We start from the raw sequence: 12,298 nt of genomic DNA on the forward strand, positions 1-12,298 counted from the left end.
GAAAAAAAAAAAAAAAAAGAAAAGAAATTATAGGAAGGGATAAGCATATATATGTGGAGTTAAAAATATCTAGGTATAGTTTTTAAGAATGAGGGATAAGACAAATAAGTATTTTAATTTTAAAAACAAAGCAATACCAAAACAAATGTTCATATGTACATTTTAAAGGTCTTCAGAAGGGAAGAGTAACAGAATTAGCATGGCCAATTAAGTTTGGTTCTGAAGTGTGATTTCTTTAAAAAACTGATGGGATTACAACTGCTAAATTCAAGTATTTTTAGGGGATAAAATAAAACTGGCTCTTGTACAACTTTGACCCATAGCAAACATATAAAAAGGCAAAGCAATTCCACTCAAGGTATATTTTTGTGATTTTTCTGGAAAAGCTCCAACAAGAAATATACTAGTAAAAAGAAAAAGAAAAAAAAAAAAGGAAGAAATTATTTCTTCAATGACATAATACAAGCAAGAATGAATGGAGTAATCCTAAACTTTTATCTTAACTAGAATAGGCAACAAATCTGTTCAAATCTGTTCATTTTTCACTCTAAATTTCTGGCTAAAAAACACAATGGAACTGCCATACTCATTGCTCCTCTAACTCTCCTGATAGGCCTCCGGCTGGCTTAGGCACACATACCAACTCAAACTCACCTGTTTGGATGTGATGTGGGCAGCATGAATTGAAACTCCACCACACAGGTGTTGTCCTTAAGCTGGCGGTGTTGTACGCTGTTAAGTTCATAGGCAATGTAAGCCCTTCGAACATACACCTGGCAAAAAGTAATCCTCTGTAAATAAACTTCAAAAATAGAAATAAAGAGAATGGCTAAGCCAAAAAAAAAGAGAGTCTTGAAAAAGAAGAAGGTTATGAAGAACGTGGTGGCCTGTGGCGAGACAGGTCCAAAGAGTCTATACAAACATACTTGCTTTAATTAATAAAGATGGAATTTTAAAACTATATCCATGAATATAAATGAAAATAAAAGTTGGTTGCCTCTGCTGGACACCTCTAAGTGCCTGGTAAACCTTTCACACTAACCTAAATTCTGGAGAAGGCTTGATCTTTAAGAGCATTATAGAATCATGACCACTGATTTATTAAGCATGATCATTTCAACAGAAGACAAAAGCAAGCAGTGAGAAAAATAAGAGGTGTTCATTCTGTGCTACTTAGGAGTGAAGACAGAAGATGGAAGCAGGTGCAGTACAGCTCAACTCTTTTACTATCAAATATCTTGTTTTTTGTTTGTTTGTTTGTTTTGTTTTGTTTTACCCTACTGCCCCAAATCAATTTTGGATTATTTAGATTCTCAACTTTAGGCAAAAGCAATGAGGTATAATTTGACATTTAATATCTCAAACACACTAACTTAAGAGTTAAAGAAACTGCAACAGACTACATCTCAGCAAAAACAGTCCATCCTCATGTACATTCAATTTGCCATGCACATAAAATGCTACATGGGATTCTGTCATCATCTGAGGCATGAAAGGAGGTTTCTCATTAAGTGATATGAAAGCCCTGAAAAAAACACTTAGATATTTCAAGTCTCTTTTATTTACTGAGTAGTAGAGTTTACATTTTACCCTCAATACAAATAAAAAGAGCTAGTAACACTCTATGATGATGTTTTATTACATAAAATCATCTAAAATGCTCCTTTTCCCAGCTTAAAAATATCCACTTGGAAATTTTAAGGTAGTATTCAGAGCTTGCAATTTTTGTACTTAATGAGGTAGAAGTGTACTCTAGTGGAAACAGAAAAGTGTGTGGAGTCAGATTGACCTGAGTTCAAATGCACACGCCTCCACTTGTGATTTTTGGACAAGTCACATAACCTCTCAGAATTTCACTTTGTTTTATTTCATAAATGTAAATGAGAAAAAAATAAAATACATTACACTCTATTAAATGCTATTTCTTTCTTTTCTATGAGGCAATATTTTATAAGAGCTGCTAAATAATTAAAAATATAACTCAATGCATTTTAATTTGGTTCAAATCACAAAATGATAAAGTTAACACATTTTGATCAGCCACATATATTCTTTCACTTATTGTGTTATGGGGAATCCTAATTCATTATGAAATGTGAGAATTCAAATACCTGGAAAATAAAGACTACTAAAAAGTGCTGGCAGATATTTTCCCGTGGCTGGAAATCACCAGAAACAGGTGATTAGTTCAGATGAAATACTTGAGCAACAAGTACTTTTTTCAGAGGAAAAGAGGACCCTTAAGAACCAACCCTATGAAGTGGGAATGTAGCTCAGTGGTAGGGAAAGTGAAAAAGAACTGTCGTGATAGTCAAACAAACAGAAGACATCAGCTAGAAACCAAGGAGGAGATCTGTCAAAGGACCATGAACACTCACCTCCAGAGCTGCCATCCTCACTACCTGGTTGCTATGATAGAAGAAGTTTGGTAGGACATCAAAAATAGATGTTTCAGATAGGATGAGTTTCTAGAAGGTACAAAGACATGCTTAACCCCTTACATCCAAAAGTGAACAATTTCAGTAAACAATATTTAGCATTTGAAGCATTTAGTGAAACCTAAAAATTCTGTCTATGAATGAATGCTATGTATGAATATAAACCTCTCTGAGTTTCAGTTTCCTCAGGGACAAAATGAGAAAAATACTACTTATCCTTATAGGGCTGTTGAGAACATTATATGGGTTAACATATATGAAACTCTTAGAATAATATACTAAAAGCATTAGTTGTAAGATAATATAGGTGTTTATAACTATTACTATTCTTTCTGACACATATCTATCTGTATTTCACTTCCTAAATATTGTGTCAATGCCTCACTATGGTAAAGCCTAAATTTGAACACCATTGAAACCCTAGATTTCAACTATGAATCAAATAGGAAAACAATCTTTTTCTTCTCTAGGTTCTCCAGGAAGAAATCTTACACAAATTCTAAAGATTCCTTTGATCAGATATAATTTAAAAGTATCTTAGCTTCTAAGTAGAAAAATAGAAGTCACTCCAGGAAAAATGATGTTGTTTAAAAAATAGTAAAGGCCTTCCAATTAGTAGTAAAATTAGCCAATAATCTCTTACAAAATTGGCTCTTTATATAGCTTAATGGTAAGCATTAAAATAAAATTAAAATTAAATGATATTTAAATAGCTTTGTCTCTAGAGTAACAACCATCTATGTATACATATGACTCAAATATCAGAAATCAAACAATGTTACCACTTAATTCTGACCTAGAATACTTTCTAGGTAAAAGGACAAGAGATAAAGATTTTAATAGGACACAAGGCAGGCCTATTAAGCTAAACCATTTTTAATCTAATGGCATTTTTATGAAAAAATATTTATAAGTATAAATGATTTTTAAAAGTCAAGGTATGAAATTTCATTACATAGAAAATCAAAATTGATTGATCCATTACTTAATTGAACTATGCTTGTGAATAAAGGGGACAAGAGTGCAGAGTGGTAAGAAAGTTATTATATATACCTGCAGGTTCTCAATGCAAAACTGATGTCCATACATGTCAATAGCCGATAAGAAGATAGACTCTACTTGGTTATGGCGAAGTTCATATGATGGCAAATGGGAGGCAATAAGAACCTTGAGTGAGAACAAAATAAGAGGCATAAGTTCCTGAGGGAGTGATTATTCTAGGCTCCTATTAGGTAGCTCTGATACAAAAGCAATAAATATAAATCTAAGTGCAGGCATCAAAGATAAAACAGAGACTGAGTAAAACAACTTCTAGGTCCTGTAACATAAAGTCAATGCCACCAAATACTGAATCTTAGTTGACTCTCACCATGATTTGCGTTGTGGGCAATTTCCCATGGGGGGTCGGGGGAAGGGAGAGAAAACAGCTTCAATCAAGTTCCATCAGTGCATGTGATTTACCATTGCAAAGCTGCTAGTCCTGGGGACTGCATGACTAGCTGTTAATTGGGAATCAGGTCTGGCAGGGAGCAGCTGTGGGGAAGGTAGATGCAGCATATCTAGCCTTTAGCAACTCGAAGCAGAAAGACTAGGAAAAGCTGCTTTGACAGCCCCAGGTACTCAGCACCAAGGAGAAGGTATCAGGAAGTAACACCAATGCATGTGACGGGCAGAGAGAGTGAAAGCAGTGTCACAAACAAGCAGGGACACGGTAGGACCTGAATACCCTCAGCAGGTCACTGAGAGGTTCAATAACTTTGAGTAGTTCAGTGACATGGATACAATTGTAGAGAAAGCAGAAGGTCACTGAACAGCTTCAAATGCTGCTTCCTTGTCAATGCCCATGCAATGAAACACAAAAGGGAGCACCAACTCTCTGCTTCCCCGCTGAAACCTTTTGGAATGGAAATGAACACTACAGGGTGAAGCTAACTGGACTTCTCTGGGGTTGTTCTGATTGCTGGTGCCTAAGATTCATTTCATTATCTTTCTGCTTTCCACACTTGATTATTTCTTATGCTCTTAAAAGTTCTCATCTGCTTCTAAGCTCCCTTTGGGAAGTAAGAAATATTGATTTCCTTCCCCCAGTTTCTTTCTCTCCTCCTGACCCTGGTTTACTATCATAGGGCTACTAGGGAGGTGGGGAACAACACCAGGATTTTATAATGGGAAAAGGAATCCTATTTTAGACAGTCAACATAAATCCTTTCCTTTCTCTTTAAAAAAACATATACCACATGAAAACATTGGTCTAAGGGCATGTGACATACACAGAAAATTGCATGATCTTTGTAAGTTACTGAGTAAAAGCTAATTGTGTCTAGAACTGCCCAAACTATGAAAACTATCCCTCCTTTAAGATAAACCACAATTGTCCTTACCTGGCGTGCCCGAAGTGCTACTTTAGCATTGGTGGTCTTACTCAGTTGAGTTAACTCTGTGAGGATATTCAGCAGCTCATCAGTGAGAGTAGGGTCCCGGCCACACAACTGATCCTAATTATTAATGTAAAAAAGAACATGAACATCTACATTAAATAAAAAAGGAACCTCAATGGACAGGACTTTGAAATAAAGGAATGAAAACAAAATAAACAAAATTGGATTAATAAAATGCAAACTCCCTATTATTTTTATCCTAAATAATGTGGTAAAAATTAACCCAAAGGAAGTTGCTCCTAAGGAGAAGCAATCCAAATCTCACAATCATTCAGATTCAAAATTCTTAATGTATTTCTTTATAAATTAACATCATAATTTTAATATGCAGAAGAAATCATCAGAGACCACTCAAAGAGGTCAAGGGGATTCTGAATAAGAAATAACAAATGATGTCTCAAAGTTTCAAGAGGTTTTAAATAATGTAGAGACTAAAGACCTTTCTATTTCCTCTCTCATTTTGGAAAAGAAGGTAGGATAAAGCAAAAGGAACCATCCTGGTAGTTCTAATTCCACAAACCAAATGTTCAGCCCCTTGCCCCCATCCCAAGGATGCAAAACAGAAACACAAGAACAAATTATTCATTTATAAACACATGCTAACTAAAAACACCATCTCATATTCTGGCAATTCTGCATTCAAAATCAGGTATCCTGTTCTTGAACCAATAATCATTCCATGAATTTAAATATGGTGAATTCTTAGCTGGACTAGATTCAGTTTATTTGGTATAGGATCCTCCCCTCTAAAAATTATAAAAGGTTAAGAAAAAAATCCCTATTATATTCTGAAATATTTCCACTGGAAACCAGTAGAATATCAGTTTATTCCCCAAATTCATCCATTATCCATGTTATTTTCATCAAAGCTGAAAAAACTAAGGATGCTGCTTTTATAAATGTCTGCCTTTTGGATTTTACAAAATTATGGGTGTAGCATTTCTTAATACAACACATATAAGTATTGTTCCTTCTGCGTGGACTTTAAAGTGATTACATTTATGTTTTAGAACTCTTCTACTACTATCAAGGAGACATGAAAGACTTTTTTTTTTCTTCCTTCAGAGCTGGGAATTAATTCAGGGCCTTGTGCAAGTGCCTACTACTGGGACATTCCCCATCCTGTTACTGGTTTTTCCTCCCTCTGCCACCTCCCATCATCCCTTTTCTTCAAGAATCTCTATTTCATATCCATCCTTCCCCACCTTAGGGGTATTCTGATTAGTACTTTATCACAACAGTATAAAAAAAAGCATAGAACTTTGGCCTTTGGGGCAGACATGCATGTCCCAAAATTTTCCAAAAACTCTATTATGTTTTACATAATGAAAAAGATACTTTCGGAATACTTAACCCTATTATGCTGAGAAGATTTCTCCAACTTTTTGTGTGTGTGTGAAAAAAAATGATTCCAAACATGGAATTCTCCTTCCTCAAATAATTAACCAGAGATCTGCTCCAACTGTCCAGGGTCATAAAACCCATGATTTATAGTTAAGGAAGTTCAAATATTGTTTTTTATCCACATAAGTGTGAAAAACAAAAACTGCTATTAAAGATAAGTCCAGGATTCAGTTGAACATACTAAAGGACTTGTTTCACCTATCCTAGATAGGCATAAAAGCAAGAAGTGGGGAGAAAATGTAACAAAGTCTTATCTTTTGCTGAGAACAAAATAGAATTTCAAGGGAATATATATAAATGGCCAGAGACAAGACCATAAACAGACAGAAGGAAAGAACAGATAGATAACAACGGATACAGAAACCATTTACCTATTCAAATCCTCCTTTCTTATTATTCCTAATAGAGAAACATTATCCTTTCTGAGGTACTTTCTTCATTGATCAGAATGACTCAGGAGATCTCAAAACATGTATGTCCTGGGCAATACCAAAACCCAGCTAACTCTGCAAATAGCCAGACCAAAGTTTCAACATTAATAACCAAAGCCAATGTGGCAAAATAAGAACACTATAGTTACCTTTCAACCTGTATCAGACTTGATAGAAATGAGTTTCCATTGAAGGAAATCTGGGTTGAACTTTAAAGACTAACTAAAATAAAGGGGAAAAAATGAAGTTGTCCTCTTACTTAACTATTGATCATGTTCCAACTTTAAAAAAAAAATTTTTTTTTTTTTTTTTTAAAAGATGCAGTGGTACACATCTGTTATCACAGTTACTTGGGAGTCTGAGTGAGGAGGATTGCAAGCTTTAGCAATTTAGTGAGACCCTGTCTCAAAATAAAAAATTAAAAAGGGTTGAGAATGTAGCTCAGTGGTAAAACTTCCCTGGATTCAATCCCCCATACAAAAAAAAAAGTAAAACATACAAAATCATTTTCTCATTTCATCTTTCCATTATGAAAAAAAGAAAGTAAGAAAGGATAGGGAAAAAGAAAGTATCTATAAGAAAAGTGAACAATGGAGATTAGGAAAAATTGAAAGTAAAGTCATTACTCATTCATGACGACAGGCTGACAATCTTCCTGGGCTTCTTGTGATAAAGCAGAGAAACCAGACCTTTCTGGGATGTGTGAAAAAAATCAACACAATATGAATAAACCACTACTTACATTAATTCATCCAGACTTCGAAGTTTTCCGTTCAAATATGATTTTTCTCCACTGTCATCATTAATACTCAGAAAAAGACTGGTGCCTGAACACTATATGTAAAATAACTTTCTCAACTGTCCAAAGACTTGTCCTTGACCTTTCTTTTCTAAAAAGAAACCACCAGTGTTCACAACTACTCATCCTCAGGGAGCTCATGACCCTCTATCCTAGACAAAGGGTTCCTGTGGGCAACTGAACAAATCAACATCACCATGTAATCCTGGTAAACATTTTGTAACACTACCAAAGCACAATTATATCAGCAGATGTGTTTCCTCAAAATAAAATATATCATTTAAAGAACCAACCCGCTGATTTGGGGGTTATACCTCATTTGCAAAAATCTGTAGAACAAAGTGAAAATTACTATTCAGCAAGAGTTAAGACTGGTACAACACAGATATTTCTTATTTTTATTCTCATTGTCATTGGTTGCTAACTATGGGGAATATGCTGGATTTGCAAAAATATAATAGATATGCTTAACTATCAAAACCAGTCAGTTATTCAGATTGACAGAAAAGCCCAAATGAGCCTAACTTGATCTTAGCATCTTAGACATTAAATACTTCTGAGGAAGTATTTTCAAAATGGGAAGAACGTGACCTTACATGTAATACCCAAGACATAAACTACTGCCCTAATTCCAACATCAACAAGCAACTGGTAACTTCTTCCAATCACGATTGAACTTTTTGACATTCTAAAGATGTTATAGGATAGGTTTAACAATAAATTGTTAGCTACATCCTTATTCAGTAAACTTGATTGAGACCACTGAGAATTTTTTTTCTTACTTACACATTGGATATATTATACATAGCCATGATATGAGAAATAAGAAAAGGCACTGATCTTTGCTTCTTGTCTAAACCAAATCAGTTTCATATGCATGGCATTAGTCATATGGAAGCATGTTTATGTGGCCCAGATCAGAAATAAGACATAAGCATTAACGGAAAGACAATCTTCCTGGGCTTCTAAATTTAAGAAATAGAGCGTTCAAAAAGTTAATTTACTACTAGGCACAGTAATGCCCATTTGTAATCCCAGCAACTTGGGTGACTAAGGCAGGAGGATCCCGAGTTTAAGGACAGCCTGGGCAACTTGGCAAGATCCTGTCTCAAAATAAAAAAATAAAGAAGGCTAGGGCTATAGCTCAGTGATGGAGAACCCTGGGTTCAATATCCAGTACCAGGGGTGGGAAAAAAAAAGTTAAAAAAAAATTTACTGTTTGTCTTTCAGACTTTGCTTTCATATTTGGTACAAGGATCCAAAGGAAATTGGACAGAATTTTACCCTTTTACTTGATATTTTTACTTTCCAGATAGGGTGAAAGATTAGAAGAAATTTGGTCAAGATGCCATGGAACAAGTTACCACTAGACAACTTATGCTAATACCTAGAAAGGATAAAGGCCCCTCTTCACTGGAGCAGCCTGATTTCTTGATCTTTTTCTGTAGGTTCAAAGGCCCCAGAAATCATCATCTAGCTCAGCAAAGCACACCATCAGCATTCCTATTTCTAGAAAGCAGAGATTGGAATGCTGGGGCACATAATCATCAATCAGGAAGCCAAGGTAAGCAAAGAAAGGAAAACTAGCAGAGAACACAAGCTAGGGGAATTGAAATGCTACCATGTTCCAGTGACATCTGTAAAAGACAATAAGACCTTCAGAAAGAATAATCCTAACAACTAAAAGAACTCTTACCAGCTATTACCATCAATGCAGATGGAGTGGGGGTAGGGTCACTGGCCATTGTCAATGAAGAAAAAAGAAAGACATGCCTGGCATTCAGTAATATCGGATCAGAAAGGAACACCATCTGAGCTTTTATCCCTGATCCATAAGTCACTGCTAGCTGGCCTTGAGCTCAATCATATCAATTAACTTCTTTATTTTCAAATCTCTGACATTGGGCAAAAGCAACAAATATATGAAAGGAAATTAATGATATATAAGCCTACAGATCCTATTATGCTTACTGAGTCCTGTTTTATTTTTAAAGAAAAATGTGAAGATGTCAAAACAGAGAAAAGACAAATCCAGCTTCCCGCTTCACAAACATCTCCTTTTTCTCCTCTGCCCTATCATCTAAACCCAGATGCTCTGAAATATCTCTTTTCTCCAAAGAGCTCAGTCTGTTAGAAAGAAAGTTTGGGTACTATCCCTGCAGGTGAGAAGTAATCAGATGCCAAGGTGTGGGTAAAAAGAACAACAGCAAGCCAGAGTCCCATTGGCTTCTGCCTGTCCTGACTGGCAAAAGCAAAAAGCAAAGCCTCAAACCAGTTCTCTGACAGGGCCCAACGCCTCTGCAGCACCCCCCGTGTAATTACACACTTGAGTGACTGGACTCTGAAGAAAATTGAAGGCCTGAGCTCCGAACAGCTGCCATTTTCTCTCTCCATCACACCAGCGTGATTACTTGAGAAATGAACAGCCCCAGCTCAAAGCTACTCCAGAATTCTCAGAGGAAATATGGCTCCGTGTTCCAATAATGAGATTCTTAAGGCAAGCGTTACTTACAATCACTCCGCAAAAGGAGCGAGCCGAGCCCCTATATCTTACAAATTAGAATTTAAGAAACCCAGCGACAGTCTTGGACGATCATTACTCTTCTGCTGCTCCAAGGATTCTGGGCTTTGGTCTATTTTTAGTGCAGAAAACTGTTACGTTCTTAAAAAGGTAATCATAATAAGATGAAAAATTCACCATAATTAGCTTCATTTAAAGGCAAATTCTACCCCATTTTAGGTCCAAACTGACAGATTCTTCTATCCTCTCATCATTATCCCTTGCCTCTAGAAATTCTTGGCCTTATGCAAGTGAGAATTAACATTCCTTGCATTAAAATTTGAAGGAAAAAAAGTCAGATTTCTTCCCTCTTTTGATTGAGAAAAAAAATATTAGCAAGTTGCTGGTATAATGTCTTTGTTGAAAGCTGTCATTTGGAAAAAATAAAATATTACGTAGTGATATGTATTTTCAAATGCACCTTCTGAGTGCCTCATCACCTAGCTATTCTAGGGTAGCAAAAGTAACAAACTCTCCCTATAATAATACACTTTTAAAAAGTAGCTATTCTAAAAAATCTTATATCCTTTAGAGTTAATCAGCTAGGCAGATGGCTGAATGAGTCACAACGCTGTTTACCAGAGATGTAAGGAAGATGGTTTCCCTTCATTCTCAAGTATAAAATAAAAAATGGCAGTCAAGATTTATTGGGTTGTGTTGCCCTTCCAGGAAGAAATGATGGAATTAAAGTACCAAGAATGCCCATTCCCAGGGACAAAAACAGAATTCAAGGAAGTGAAGAGGTCTATAGTCCCCAAAACAAACAAGTAAGAGCAAGGCAACTGTTCAGGACCTTGGGGTGAGAACTCTTTAAGAGTTGTCCTCTTCTCAGTCGACTTCTCCTAAAATTAACTCAACTGGAAAGATCTATGAATTAAGGACTTGCAAAGCATCTTTAAAAATTCTCAAGTCCAAAAAACTTCTTTCCCCTGGTCAAGTGTACATTAGTCCTATTCACATTTGCCAGTCTCATCCCTTATTCCCACTTACTAATTCCTATATTCCTAGGATGGGGGACAAAATAATGTGTACTACCAATACAATAATCTCAGCTTAGATTCTTAACAAAAATAAAACAAAAAGGGAACAAAGAAGATGCAGAAAAAAATTTCAATTTCTTTGGTGGGAGAGCCAGTACTGAATTTCTAACTTTTTTTTTTAAGGTCTCAACATTAGAACCATTGCTTACATCTAATGAACAAATAGAATTAAAATGAGTGTACATTGGTTAGAGAAGACTAGATTTTAAAGCTACTGTCATAATGACAACAGAAATGGAAAAGCACAAGGCACTTTTAAATAGAGATGTGAATTTTTATGCACATAATATGCATAATAACCAGGACAATCCTTTCCTAAATAGCAGGTTCCTTCAGATCAAGGATAAAGGTAGAGATGAGAAATTATTAATCTACAACCCAAGCTCCATTCATTCCATAATTATAGAAGACAGTATCTTTTCCTCTGACCATAGCTACTAGAAGAAAAAAATATTTTTTTCCAAATTATCAACCATCAGATTGTAAAAAATGATACTCACAATAAGCATTGTGACCAGAAGATTCTTCTTGGTGACTTGAGCATGAGAAAAAATGTAGTTCAATACAGTGTTCATGTCACTTTTGTTCTCTTCCCGAAGGGCGAACACACATTTGTCATAGTGACCTGCAAGCAGCAAAAAGAATTGGTCCTCACCCATGTTTAAAGGCTCACGTTTACATGCCATTTGTTTATTTCTTAATGTCCATAATTCAGCTGATACGTGTGAAAAGAAACATCTTAACAATTTTTGAAATGGATTTGTATAGAACTGGCAGTGTGGGTTAGCAAAAGGACCACTAGACTAGAGTCAGGAGAAGCTGCACATAAGTCCTGAGATCAAGGCCTACCTATTATCAATTCACTATTGCTCTTGGGCAAATCATTTGATCTCTCTGGGTCTCATTACATTTATAAATTGGAGTGAGAGATAAGTTTTAAAGACTGGGGGTTTGGCAATAAATCCAACTCCACACTTACTCTAAACTCTTATTTGGCTTCCTGGAATGAATTCCTTAGAAGAAATGGCTCTAGCTGGGCATGGTGGCACACACTAATAATTCCTATTCCTCAAAAGGCTGAGGCAGGAGGATCTCAAGTTCAAGGCCACCCTTGACAACTTAGTAAGACCCTGTCTCAAAATAAAATGTTTTTAAAAAGGGAGGTAGCTCAGAGGCAGAATGTTATTG

At 35.8% G+C, this 12,298-nt stretch overlaps 1 protein-coding gene across 6 annotated transcripts in view; it reads right to left on the reverse strand.

Annotated features, from left to right (window-relative positions):
* Positions 1 to 12,298, reverse strand: part of Acaca (acetyl-CoA carboxylase alpha) — a 271,109-nt gene that overhangs the window by 123,979 nt on the left and 134,832 nt on the right. For all 6 annotated transcript variants that reach the window (XM_076871149.1, XM_076871147.1, XM_076871151.1 and 3 more), the window contains 5 exons: positions 11,611 to 11,735; positions 4,820 to 4,933; positions 3,492 to 3,605; positions 2,379 to 2,468; positions 655 to 773 (listed from right to left, as the gene is read on the reverse strand). In XM_076871149.1, coding sequence (XP_076727264.1) covers positions 655 to 773; positions 2,379 to 2,468; positions 3,492 to 3,605; positions 4,820 to 4,933; positions 11,611 to 11,735 — 562 coding nt within the window. The remainder of the gene's footprint in view (positions 1 to 654; positions 774 to 2,378; positions 2,469 to 3,491; positions 3,606 to 4,819; positions 4,934 to 11,610; positions 11,736 to 12,298) is intronic.

This window comes from Callospermophilus lateralis, chromosome 11, assembly GCF_048772815.1.
Source record: "Callospermophilus lateralis isolate mCalLat2 chromosome 11, mCalLat2.hap1, whole genome shotgun sequence".
In the NCBI taxonomy this organism is placed as follows: domain Eukaryota; kingdom Metazoa; phylum Chordata; class Mammalia; order Rodentia; family Sciuridae; genus Callospermophilus; species Callospermophilus lateralis.